Below are 14095 nucleotides of genomic sequence, written 5' to 3' on the forward strand. Positions count from 1 at the left end.
GAAATTGCTGTGGGAATGAAAAGAAGACTTTACAACACCTGTAGGAGAGAGACAAGAAGAAAAGAGGGGGAAATCCCTGCTGACTGAAAGGACTTTTGAGGCTGCAAAAGGACTTTGAGTTGTTCGCTAGGTAGCACGCAGTGCGATCCCTTGTCTGTACCCCCCACCCCACCCCTAAGCATCAAGAGAGATGCTGCTGCTGCAGAAAACAGCTTTGTGTTCATGCAGCTTCGGGACAGTGATAGAGAGGGGCTGGTTTCACAGCCAGAAGAAACAGTGATGTTCTGGAACTCAGGGCAGACAGTGGAAACAGGGGCCACGTGTGCTGGCTTGGGAATCCTCAGGTTTCTTGGGGGCAGGATCAAACCATGTGCAGGACCACGAATGGGGGGATCTGCTCAGTACTTTATAGCTCTGACAAACTGGCACCAGCCGAGACATGGCCTGTGTATTTATATTTCAAAAAATTGGGATAGTAATTACACATGTGTTTTAATAAGCTGTTATTTTTTTAACTAATAGCATGAACACTGACTCATGCAATTAGATATTCTATGAAACCATGGTTTGCAATACCTGCGTAGAATTTCATTGTGCACATGCACAAAAATTTACTTAAATATGTAGGCTCCTATTGGGGCAGTTAAGTGATTTCCAAGTTTTTGCCCTTATAAATAATGCAGTGATGACCTCTACGTATACAACTCTTTTTGAGCAGCTCTGATTAGTTCATTAGGAAAAAAATAGCAAACTGTCCTCAAATACTGTTGCGCCACTTACCTAACTCACTGGCAGAAATTCCTGCTTCAACCCTCCTGCCATTGCTGGTTATTATCACTCAAAAGCACACATATTTTGGTAATCTTATAGGTTAAAATGCATTTATTTGATTATCTGTGACACTGGACATTTTAAATTTGTTTTTCACCATTCATATTTTGTCTGGTAATTACCTATTTATACCTTTTAGCCCTTTTAAAAAAATCAGCATGATGACATTTTTATTGACTTGCTAGAGCTCTTATGTGTAAGAATATATCCCTATTTGCTCTGCTTTGTCACATATTTTCCCATATCCAGCTCACCTATTTGCTTTCGGAATTTTGTTAGCATAGCATGAAGATCTTTCTTCTTCCATTTTTTACATAGTAAATTTGCAAACTGTCACTCAATAGTGTAGGCATTTCCTTTTAATGAACTGTAAGTCCCTCCTCGCACAGAACAATATTGTCTTTAGTTCCTTCTGGTTCTTGCCTTTTTCTGCTTTTAACTTCTTAATCGATCCAGAATTTATTTAGCATATCATGATATCTTTGCAATGCCTTCTATTTCAATTCCAAGTTATTAACCAATTATAGATAAGCTACGCGTTAAGCAATTCTCCATTCATATAAACTGTGAAAGCCTGTGTCACTCTATGCTAGAATATTTTGGGGGCTTTATTATAGCTATAATAAACACAGATATTTCACACTGAAGTCCTCCTCCCAAACTATTGCTTATTCAAAGCATTCTTCAGTACTTTTTCTTATATCTTCTTTCAGATCAATTTTGAAATCACTTTGTCAAGTTCCAGAAAGAATCTCATTAGGACTTTGATTGCAATTGTATTAAACCCATAAATTAATATGGGGAACATTGATATTTTCACAGTATTAAATCTGCTAATCCAGCAACATGATAGATCTCTCTCCATTTATTCAGGTCTTGTTTTATCATCCTCAATAAAGTTTGTAAGTGCGTCTGGTTTCATATAGTTTCTGAATATCTCTTGGTTTACTCCTAAGTATTTATATCTTAATTGCACTTGAGAATAGGATACTTTTTATTTTTTTTTTATAATAGTGATCACTGGCATATAGCTATTGATTTTTGTTTATTTGTTTTGTGTCTGACCATAATACTGGAATCTCTTAGTAGTTCTAATAGCTTTTTTTGTTTGTTTCATTTATTCTCTTAGGCTTTGAGGCTATAAGAACATTTTCTGCTAGAAATAAGAAAGTGCCTTTCCATCCCTAGCTTACTAAGAATTCTGATTGGTAATGAAGGCTGAATTTTTTCAAATTACTTTTCAGTCTCTCTGGAGAAGATCTGATGGTTTTCATCTTTTGACCCACTGATACGAAGCATTAGACCAATAGCTTTTCTAATATTCAACTTTTTTCATCAGTGCATTTTTGGTCCCGGTGCCTTATGCTTTCAAAATTTAGCCGCTGGGTTTCAGGGGTAACATGAGAAGGATAGGAGAAGGCGATGGAACCCACTCCAGCACTCGTGCCTGGCAAATCCCATGGACGGAGGAGCCTGGTGGGCTGCAGTCCACGGGGTCGCGAAGAGTCGGACACGACTGAGTGACTTCACTTTCACTTTTCAGTTTCATGCACTGGAGAAGGAAATGGCAACTCACTCCAGTGTTCTCGCCTGGAGAATCCCAGGGATGGAGGAGCCTGGTAGGCTGCTGTCTATGGGGTCGCACAGTCGGACACGACTGAAGCGACTTAGCAGCAGCAGCAGCAGGATGAGAGGGACCTGAAGCTTCGCAATTATGTAATTAGAAGTTCAATTCCCAGCTAAGCCACTTGGGCAGGTATATGGCCTTGGGTGAGTCACTTACCTTCCAGTCAATGGAGGAAATTATAAACACCCTACTAGGTTGCTGCAACAATTACAGGTAAAACAGTACTCATAACAAGCTTAGTACAACAGGCCTCAAGTATGGTAGATACTCAAGCTGGGTAGCTGCTGTTTTCATCACTATAATCATCCATTTTCTTTGTGTTGTTGCTTCAACATTTCCATAGACAGAGGAATGACTGACATCCAATTTTAATATATTCAGGGGCTATGTCTTTAATCCAGCTAGCTTAATAAACAAACAAAATACAATGGTAGCTTGTATCATTAATACCTCTCTATGGCTCACTTTTTCTTCAAACTCAGCCTTCAAGGTTAAAGAGGGATGCGGGAGTGTTCACCTCCCAGGTGGCCCTAGTTCTCTAGGGCAGGGGTCCTCAACCCCCAGGCCATGGACCAGTACCAGTACTGTTAGGAACTGGGCTGCACAGCAGCGGGTGAGTAGTGGGCATGCATCTGAAGCTTCATCTGTATTTACCGCTGCTCCCCATCACTCACATGACTTCCTGAGCGCTGCCTCCTGTCAGATCACGACATGAGACTCTCATAGGAGTGTGAAGCCTACTGTGAACTGTGCATGTGATCTAGGTGCAAGGAAAGAAGCTCAGGGGCCCCACGGGTTCTGCATTACGGTGAGTTGTATAGGCATTTCATTACATATCACAACAAAATAATAAAAGAAAGAAAGTGCACTATACATGGAATTCATTTGAGTTATCTTGAAACCATCCTCTCTGCTCCAGTCCATGGAAAAACTATCTTCTGCGAAACCCGTCCCTGGTGCTATAAAAGGGTAGGGACCACTGCTCTAGGGAGCAGAGGTTGGCAGAAAAACCTACATGTAACAGAATGTATCATAGGGCTTTTTGGAACTTTACCTAAGGCTACAAAATCAAGAAGAGTAAGCGCTGCCACGTTCTAGAAAGAACAGTTAAGGGGCTTCCAGATGTCCCCTCCAGGGACTGCTAAGAGGTGTCAAACTGGACCCTTGCTCTTCACTCCAACACCATGCTCAGGGCATCTAGTGAGGAGACTCAGGGCATCCAGGTTGGGAGGAGAACCTCTGAGGCTGTGCATTGCAGGTGGAAAGGAAGAAAACTCTCTTTTCTCCTCCTCTTCCCTCAGCCAAACAGTGGGCGGGTCCAAGGTAACCACTCAGGGAAACTGGGTGTGGTGGGCAGGAGGGAAGAAGGTCTGCAGGGGGAGGACACGAATGAACCCATCTGATGGCGCCCCAGCAGATGCTGGCTCCTCTGCCACACGCCTTGGCTCGCGCAGCAGCTCCTGAACCAAGTGTGGTGACAGCAGGCCTTCCCCTTTTATCATCCCCGTGGAAAGAACGCTCTCCGAAGTCCCGCACTCCAGGGAAGGAAGGAGGTGGCAAAGCAGCGGAGGCAGCGAAGGAGGGAGGGGACGTGAAGGAAGAGCCAGCATCCCTTCTCCAAATCGCTGTGAAGAAGAGGTGGTCATAGTTCCTCTTCTGTGGCTGCCATCAGTCTGGGATGACCTGCACTGCTCTGGCAACAGTGTCCCTTTGAGCACAAGGTGGCCTGCATGGGAGACCCCTCCCCTGGCTTCTCACAGTGTTAAAGAGCTTCTTGGTCTTTAGGCTTTGCTTTGATTCTGGGTACAATGGTGATCGGACTTCTGTTGGCTAATTGTGCTGTGTTTCCCTAAAATTTATGGATCTTCCTACCAGGAGCTTGGCAGTGCAGAGATGGAGTCAGATGTTTTTGTGCTCATACCACCATCCTGCCCAGAAGGAAGTCCCCATGTATTTCTAATTCAGAGCCCTAAAAGTTATGCCAGGCCATCTTATAGAGAGTGAAATGGATGCTTATAGAAATGAAAACAACAAGAGCCTCACAAAACTCTGTTTTATTTTCTAGATCCTAAATTCCTCTTTCCCTCTCTTTGTTTTCCTACATTCTGCCCTAGACTAAAAACACATCCACCCGAAGATGCTCATTGCAGAGGGTGAGGTCTTGCCTCCATTCCCTATTTGCAAAGCCTCATTCATACTAGCCTTGGCCTCCCAAAAGAGAGAAGGGTCTAGAAAACATGCTTCTCTCCCTTAAGACTAGAGACAGAACCATCAAGTGACAATTCCCATTCCCATCAACAGGTACCATTGCAGCCCCTTCAGGGTCCTGAAGCCACTCATGAAAGACCCAGAAGACCTGCATAGCCACTCACCAGAGCTTCTGCAGGAATCTACTGCTGAGAAAGTACAGAGAATAGCAACTAGAGAAATCCCTTCCAGCAGAGTCCATCATGCTACAGTAAGGAAATCTTCTTAGGCCTGAGATTATCTCTAAATATTTAAATATTCCTTAAAAGGGGCTTCTCTACTCTGGGTCCTCTGCTAGGCAGATGAACTGTCTCACTGAAGCTCCACAACAAAATAGTCCAAGTATCATCTCTTGCAAATAGACGAAAAGAAACTAAGGCACCGACAGAAATAATTTACCCGTGCTCATCCAGCTAGCAAGTGCCAGCCTGGAATCAAAATCAGAACCTTTTTAGCTCTAAAGCCCCTATTCTTTTCACTAAATTCTAATGACTACTCTCACTTCATTGAGTCCAGCAATTGGAATTTCTCTTTTTTATCTCCTTGGAGAAAAGAGAGAGGGAGACACATATCATTTCAAGTAGAAACCCATAAATATGTAAATAAAATATAATGTGCAATCAACCGTCCGGTGGAGGTAACAGGCAGAGAGCCCTCCAAATCAGCAGCTAGTCTCATACAGTCGCGTGTCTGGCTGGATCAAGTTGCTATTCACTTAGCCTGAACTCTCTGAGACCGCGGTGAAGTGGATTCCCAGGCAAGGGCCCTTTGATTTCCGAGAGTAAGCAATCTCAGGGGATGTGTGATCACTTGGCTTGCTGGATGGTTCATGTGTGATTCCATAACTCTGATGTGAAGAGAGCTGCCCAGGGTCTGGTTCAAGAAGGGCTTTGGGGGGGAAAGAGATTTCTGGAGCATAAGAGAGACAGCTTTAGGTTGCTGAAGACCTGTTTTTGAGATACGGGGGAAAATGTCACCTGAGAATAAGATCAGGATCTGTGAGTGAGTGTTGCGTGGAGGCAGATTTGGGTAAAAATGAGGGAGAGTCTCTTCCATGTGATGCTGGGTGATGATTTTAAGACATCAACAGGCAAGTGCTCAGGCCATTAACAGTGGTACCTGCAGAAAAGATGCAGGGCCCATTTGGACCAGTTTGATGTGTGCACCTCCCATTTTCTCACCTACCTTCCCACTTATTGACCTTGGGCCCCATTCTCAATGCCAATGCCCTTGATTCTCCTTGAGCACTCAAGACAATTGATGAGAACAGCCTGCCTACTGTCCCTACTCTTTCAACCTAATAGATACTTTCTGCTCCTACATAGGATCCCATCCAGAGTTTAACAGTAACCAGGCTAACACTGTGTACTGAATAATAGTAACTACCCCAGATTCCCAGCAGTAGCCTGGTCTTCCATGGGAGAACATGAGCATCTCATCAGAGATGGCATTCAAGGTGAGGCTGATATGGACAAGAGAGAGCCCTTCTGGGGCCCAACTCCTATTACTGGTTATCTGCTATTGTGGATGTGCCAGAGGAAACCACCTGCTACTTTAGACCAGAAAATCTCTGAGAGTCCAGGCTACAACAAGATCATTATGTTCCAGAATGATATTTCCCATGGGAGGATGAAACACAACATCATGGGGGATGACCCACCCTTCCAAATGCCAGTCAACCCAGAGAAGTGGACAAGTAAGGCTTTCTGTTTTGATATCATGATTCATAATCATAACACCCATAATAATAGCCACAAATAATGACTTGTTTCATTATAGGCATCTGACGAGCCTTTTGAGCTTTTCAGAGCACTTTGATGTACATTATCGTCTTTGCTCCCCAGGCCTGTATCTCAGAAAAGATGGTGAATGAGTAATCTGAGCAAAAGGAATAAAATGACGACTTGAAAAAATAACTGAATGAGGCATCTCAAGAGAATAGCATGAAGAACGAGAATTAAATTGCTTTCATTGGTACAAATAAGTCCTTTTGGCTTTGAAATCCAGGTGCAATGAGGTAGTTCTCATGGAAGAAGAAGAGGGAATCTGCTGGTGTCTCTGAGCTCCAGACTGGCATCTGTCATTACCTGCTTACAGCTTTGCCTCAAACACAACATAGCCAAACCTAGGCTGGCTTTCTTGACCCTAAATCATCTTTGTGCTTTCCATCTCAGAAAACAGCTCCATCACTCATTTCCCAGGCATTTGAGTCTTAGAGTGGCATCTGTGGCTCTCTTCTCTTATCCTCCCATCCCCGGATTCCTGTACGATAAATCTATGCAGGCTCCAGTTTAATGGCTAACTCTCACCTTAAGGATTGGAACCTGCTCCCAGTGCTTCCAAGAATCTACCTAGTGACCTGGCAAACCTGGCAGAACCAGAATACACTACTACCTGCCCTTGCTGAATTGGGTCCCTGGCATCTTCTCGATACCTGAGCTTGTGGCTTCCAGTCGCAAGCCACTGTCACCAGTACCTAGCACCGAGTTTGGCACATGGAAGGGACTAAGTAGACATGTGATGAGCAAGAGTATAGCGGCTGTGCATGGTGGTCATTCATGCTCAGCTTGTCTCCATAGTTACCAGTCTCTTTATTACTCAGTCTCACCCACATGCGCAGAGGAACCTCCATCAAACCATGTGACAGGCAGTTCCTCAGGTCAATACATTTAGCTATAAGAACATAAGTGATCTGTAAGTTTTGTCTGATGATTCTGTGCTTCAGTATTTTTCCATCTACCTCTGAGAACTGCCTCAAGGATCAAACAATATGATGGCTGTACTACCAAAGTGGTATCTGAGTGTGTCACTATATCAGCAGTTCTTAAATGTGGGTGTGCAACAGCATCACTCAAAGAGCTCCTTACAGCACAGATTTCTGGGCTCCACCCCCAGAATTTCTGATTCACTAGGTCAGGGGACATGGCCTGAGAATTTGCATTCGTAACAAGTCCCCTGGCAATGCCAATGATGTGGGTCCAGGGACAAAACTTTGAAAACCACTACTCTAGATCAATGTGACAGCATTGCTCTTTCCACATCAAACTTGTTTTTCTGTACAAAGTTTGCCATTTCAATACCAGACTTTATGTTTTACCCTTTTTGCTGTTTTCTTGGAATCTTAACCCAGTCTGTAAATTCCTCTGGGTAGAAATTATACCTTCCACACTCCACGCTCTCTCATTTTCTGTTTTGTAAAATAATGAGTACATTTCCAGTGTGATTAATAATAGAAGAGAGACAGGGAGGAAAAAAGCTCAGACTACCAACCCCAATAAGCAGTCTCTACAAATGGCTATCAGCCCTAGAATTCTCTTAAAAATTAATTATGAGGCAAAGAACAGTCTACTATCAGCAGCAATTGTGGAAAAGAAGATTACCTTTTTGACAACACATTTTGTAAGATGTGGGTTATTCAAGATTTTAGGCATAACTTACTTAAACATCAACATTTTTGAAATATAAAACCACAAACAGTGTTTTCAACTCATAATTTTTATAGTGATAGTCAGACAATTGTGTTTTCAACATGCAAAATCCATTACACAGCCGTGGCAACAGTTTGCAATAGATTGTAAATTTTTATTGAGATGATCATCTTGCAATTGAATTTCAAAATGTATTATATGATCATCAGCAAATAAGTCCACGGGGGCTGCTAAAGTACTCTGAATATCATTTATAAAGATCAAAACCCCTGGAAACCCTGTGGAAAGAGAGAAGTCTCATTGGCAGGATCAAATCAATTATTTTTATGGATGAATACTGAATTGCAAAGCTGAGATAAGGCATTACCTGGTTTAATAACATATCCTTATGTCTTTTTTAAGTAGTAAGTTTTATAATCAGGTTTCAGTGAGGAATTCTACCAACAATTGGTTTTTGAAACCAATCAAGAAAATGGCGTCTCCACTCATCACGGTGGTTCAATAACACTCAAAGGAATATTCCCAAGCAATAGAAATACTCACCAACTTTGGGTTACGTGCTACCAAGAGGCACTGTTGCTGCTGCTCAGTTGCTTCAGCCACACTGGACTCTTTGCAGCCCTATGAACTGTAGCCTGCCAGGCTCCTCTGTCCATGGGATTTTCCAGGCGAGAATACTGGAGCGGGTTGCCATGCCCTTCTCCAGGGGACCAAGAGGCACTGAACTGGTTACAGTCAATTCTACTGTAACACTTGTTTCCAAAATGCAAATGTTCTCCAACATGATTGACACATTAGGGAACAATGTGAGTATAACATGAATTTCACACTGGCTATGTGTGATGCTGCACACAGAAACACTAGCAGAGCAGACAACTGCACTCAGCTGGACTGAACCACGGAGGAACACCCCAGACGCACCCACCTCTAATATCTCCCTGCTCCCTCTGTTCACCGAGTGTGTTATACGCCATGTTGATCCACACGTGGATCAACTCACCACCACTTTCAGACAGTCCTCCTCCACCTCCTCCCAGTAGCTCATGGACTGTGGTCTTCTGATGCCCACTTCCACAGGCAAACTTCAGGACATTTCAAGGCAATGCCCCGTTCGTATTACCTCTGTAAGACTGTACATGTGCATACAGGTCGACATGTGCAAGTACAGCTGGGCCGCCATTTTCACGAGGCTGCTCTCTTATGGGCCTGTCACGAATGAAAGGTGTGACCCTGCCCCACTTTTCTCCATGAACCCGGAAGCTTTTATTGTGTAACTCTGAACAGTGCGGTGATTTTAGGCACACATTATGTTGTACTATAGCCTACCTGTTTTATTTTTCTTCTTGTTCCATGGAAATGACTGTACTGATGGGTCCTTCACTCCCCACCCAGAAGGCAGAAGGGATTCTTTCCCCCTCAGAAGTCAACGGCTCATATTGCCACGTCATTGGTCCTCCACCGGAGCACCTCCAGCTCTAGATACCAAACCAATGGCACACAGCTCTCTCTATGTATGTACCAATGTGTGACCAATGATCAGGGGCATTTGAGTCAGAAAACCTTAGTGCAAACCCTGAGTGTGCTGCTGGCTAATTCTATGACTTTGGATAAAACGTTTAAAAATGTTGTCAATTCTTTCATTTATATATGAGATAAAAGTACTTATATCGAACGGTTACTTAAGAAAAATAAAATAAATAATGTGATTTGCAAAAACAAAAACAAACAAATCCCACATTAACACTAAGTCCTTTTAATTTCTTGAGTTGCATTCGAAGTTAGAACATCTAAGGGTATAAATCAGGGGTCTAATCCTAGCTAGCTCCCCTTATTAGTAACATCACAGAAGCCTAGATTCTTGGGGATATGGTTGGATACAAAGAACCCTCTAGGACACAGTTCTAGAGTTCTGCAAACTCTTTAGCATCACCAGGAACGTCAGACAAACTGTCAGAGCCTGGCTGAAGGAAACACTGAGCCAGGAGCCTGTAGGGATTTAGAATTCAGAGGACCTCTGGACAGACCATCCCAACCCAGATTCCTAGTAGAGTCTAGCCCTCAAGGAACACAGAGGCAGGAGGCTCTGAGGGATGAAGGCATTTTCAGAATCCACTGAGAGATGCTTTCAGAGCCAGAAGGCACCAGGAGCACCTCAGTGGCTGAACTAGAACTAGGAGCTCTCAAGGACATTGTTAAAACCAAGAGCTCACTCGGGTCACAGGCCCAGCCCAGGGACAAAACTAAAATCAGAAAGACACAGGATATGCAAGATGAATCAGAAGCACTCAAACACACAGATCAAGTGAAGCCTCAGGTCACACAGTCAGAGCCAGGAGCCTGCAGAGATACAACCGGAGCTGGACCCTTCAGGGACACAGCCAGGAGCCCTCAAAGAAGCGAGATCAGGACCCCTCAAGGACTCAGAACCAAGAGTCCTCAGAGATGCTGTCAGCAGTAGGAAGCCTCGCATACTCCAAAGGTCCCAGGAGTATTTGGGGAGAAGGAACCAGTGTCCCGGGAAATACTGTCCAATCCAGGAAACTCTCCAGGACTAGAGAGGCTAGACAAGAGCTAGAGTTAGGTGATTCTTAGACTCACAGGTGAAGCCAGGAGGGCCCCAGAGATGCCTCCAGAACCTCAAAGGCAAGACCAAATACTGTTTATTACCCCAACAGGATGCACACTTATACCGAAGAAGTTGAGGAATGACTGTCACAACTTCAAGAGGAGCATCGCTCACAGCAACTGCACAACATCTCAAAACAGTCAGGAAGAAGGGTCCTACCTGCACACTTGGTTCTGGTGGTGAGGGGAGGCCCTGGTGGTCCCGTGCCCCCTTCCCCTGGTCGTGTGAGCAGCACTCGGATCTCATACTCCACATCGGGGTCCAGATGCCACAGCTTATAGTTGGGAGAGTCGACGATGTGGGTCTCCGCCCAGGTGCCCGTGGTCGTGCGGTACTCCACCTCCTTCAGGATAATGGGGCCATCTCCAATGATGGAGTTGGCGTTTGGCTTGATCCACAGGTAGGTGGCCCCCACGGCCAGCAGCTCCGGAGGGGCGATGGGCGTGGGAGGCTCTGAAAGACAGGAATCAGCAAAGGATGTCAGACGCAAATCGTTTACAAAACGGACTTCAGACATGTGAGGACAAAAGAGCAGAATTCCATAGAGCCAGAGAAAATAGCCTAAAATCAATTAAGTTATTTAAGTAATTGTATGTAAATACCTGAATCAATATTTCTTCAGTAACTATATTCAATCTTCCCTGGTGGCTCAGATGATAAAGAATCTGCCTGCAATGCAGAAGGCCCAGGTTCGATTCCTGGGTTGGGAAGATCCCCTGGAGAAGGGAATGGCAACCCACTCCAGTATTTCTGCCTGGAGAATTCCATGGACAGAGGAGCCTGGTGGGCTACAGTCTATGGGCTCACAAAGAGTCAGACACAACTGAATGACTAACACTTTCATCAAAACTCCTTCATTTAAAGAAAGGAAAGAAAGAAGGTCATTGTGATTTTTCCTGAACACAGCAAAGCTGCCTGGGTTAATATTCTGTTTTCTATCCTCAAATGAGAACCAGCCTTTACGAAATCAGAGTTTGGTTCAAAACCCATGGGAGTCAGGGGTTTACAAACACTTCTTTTATGGGAACACACAGATTGTTAGTGAATGATCTGTAGAATGGTGGTAGGTGCTGAATTAGCAAAAGGATGATGGCATAATGGGAGTTCAACTTCTTCTTCTACAACTCTAACAACTTCCTCCACAGAGAGAGGGTCATGATCACAGTGATGCCAGTGGGAAATCAAGGGTCAAGGGAAAAGTCACGCTGAGCTATTTTGGATCTCCTATGTGTTGCTACCTCTCTTTTACTAAGTTATATAACTTCAGCTAAACAGACTAGAATTTCAACAGGCACTAATGGTGGCCTCTCTCTGGCAATTTTTAGCTCACTGGCAAAGCTGCAGAAATTAACACTTGCTTTATACTTATTTACCAGAAAATTTCATTTGCATTATTAGTGTCATTCTTGGGATATTAGCACCTCCATTTTGGTGGATTAAAATCCTGAGAACCCAAGTGATCATACCACTTTACCAAGAGAGTGGAGCAAGTAAGGCAAAAGGGAACCCACATCAGCTTGCCTTCCAACAAGCTCCCTTTGGAAGCTGTTTATCTCTTGATACCCATTGTCTACAAACCAGTGTGGCTATATTTATTTTTATTTGTAGCAAAAATCAGCAGTGGAACAACAATAAAGAAGAGAGTAGAAGAGAAAACAATTCCCCTTCCTTACCACCCAATATAGTTGCCATTTTTATATCTTCATGTTCCATTCCAATTTCTATTCATATACTTAAATCATTTTTGTGTGTAGTTACAGTGACACATAGACTCAGAGAAGATTTTCTTTTCTTCCCTCATTTATTACAACCAAAGGACTTTGCTTATATACAATGTGGATTTTAACATCACTGTCTTTAGTAGTGATAGAACAGTGCATCAGATAAATACAAGAATTATGCTCTGATTACAGGGCACATTAGAGTAGTTTCAAGTATTGTGAAGGTAAATAATGCTGCAACAAACATCTTTGTGCAAATGATTCCAGTCCTTCTTGTCTTATATTTTCTTAGGACCAACTTTCAGGAAGTGGGTTATCTGTCCAAGGGTATGAATAAGTTAGTGATTCTTGGTGTAGAACTAGGAAGTAAGGGTGGGGATGGCATTTGGGATGGAGTACACCAAAGCTATGTTCAAGAACTTTTGGAGGGCCTCTGGGCTATTAAGGCAGGTACCAGTTTCAGTTTGGAACTCAGGTGGGAGCTTTGGGAAGATAGGTCTCATTCAGTGTTTTCTTTCTAATTAATTATCTAGCAATGAAAATTCTCCAGAAAGAGAACAATCATCTATGAAGCAAAGATGGACAATATTTTCTCAATGTGACTTGAAGCAGATCTTCAGGGACAAGTTCAAATTGCCACTATTATAACCTGCCATTTGGTCAGAGGAGGAAATTAAGCAGATTAGTCAAGCTAGATGCTTTTCTTTACAAAGCCATGGAGGTTATTACTCAATGCCTTGTTATCTAAAGGTGTTTGCAAATTGATTTTTGGATAATTTGTTCCAGGTAGAGAAGTTCAGTTGGCAGGCAGATAATTTCTGGGCTCATCCTTTGTGCATTTTAAATATATAGACCCTTGGATCACCATTATCTACTCTCCAGAGTTCCCATCAGTCTCCAATGAGGCCCCAAAGGTGATATTTTTGTAGCTCTGTGATGACTCTGCCCAATTCCTTAGTAAAATTACTCACAGACAGGCCCTGGACAGAATTAAGATCAGCAGACTTCAATACGTTAAGGCTTGAACAAGTGGTTACAATAAGTTCTCCTCCATGGACTTTCCACCCTAGTTTCTACTCCCCTAGTTTAGGCATTAGCAGTAAATTGCTGACCATCAGAAAGAAAATCAAGTATCAGTCTCTCCACATGCTTAGTTCTTCATGTATTTTTGATGGTAGGTGCAAGTATAGTAACAAACATTCCCTCCAGGATATAAATGTGTCCATCTCAAATGTCACACTAGTTTACATGTCCATATGCAGACTTGTCCTTCCCTGTGATCACTCAAGAATATATCACAAATTACATCCCAGTGTTTCCTGTACCTGATCCCAGAAGCCATCAGATTATTCTTTTGTTCTTTCTGTTTTTATTAATTTATTGATTTATAATCAGCACATGAAGGCACATGAACTCGTGGATCAAAGAGAAAAAAAAGGGAGGAATGATTTTGTTTTGGTATTGTGCCTGTTTCAGTTTTCCTCTCTGAGATGAGCTATTCAGCCAGACACTGCAAGAATGCTATGAAGCCATCTAATTCAACCACCAGAGTCATCAGAAAGGAAACCAAGAACTAGGAAGAGCCCATGAAGTTAGAAGAAGGTGTAGACAGCTT

The 14095-nt window shown here is 43.2% G+C and overlaps 1 protein-coding gene across 1 annotated transcript in view; it reads right to left on the reverse strand.

Moving 5' to 3' along the window:
• PTPRT (protein tyrosine phosphatase receptor type T) overlaps window positions 1–14095 on the reverse strand; it is an 816693-nt gene that overhangs the window by 589414 nt on the left and 213184 nt on the right. Inside the window, exon 6 of the mRNA XM_052650453.1 lies at window positions 10919–11212. Within this exon, the coding sequence (XP_052506413.1) occupies window positions 10919–11212 (294 nt within the window). The remainder of the gene's footprint in view (window positions 1–10918; window positions 11213–14095) is intronic.

The sequence above is a fragment of the Budorcas taxicolor genome, chromosome 13 (genome assembly GCF_023091745.1).
Source record: "Budorcas taxicolor isolate Tak-1 chromosome 13, Takin1.1, whole genome shotgun sequence".
Taxonomy (NCBI): Eukaryota; Metazoa; Chordata; class Mammalia; order Artiodactyla; family Bovidae; genus Budorcas; species Budorcas taxicolor.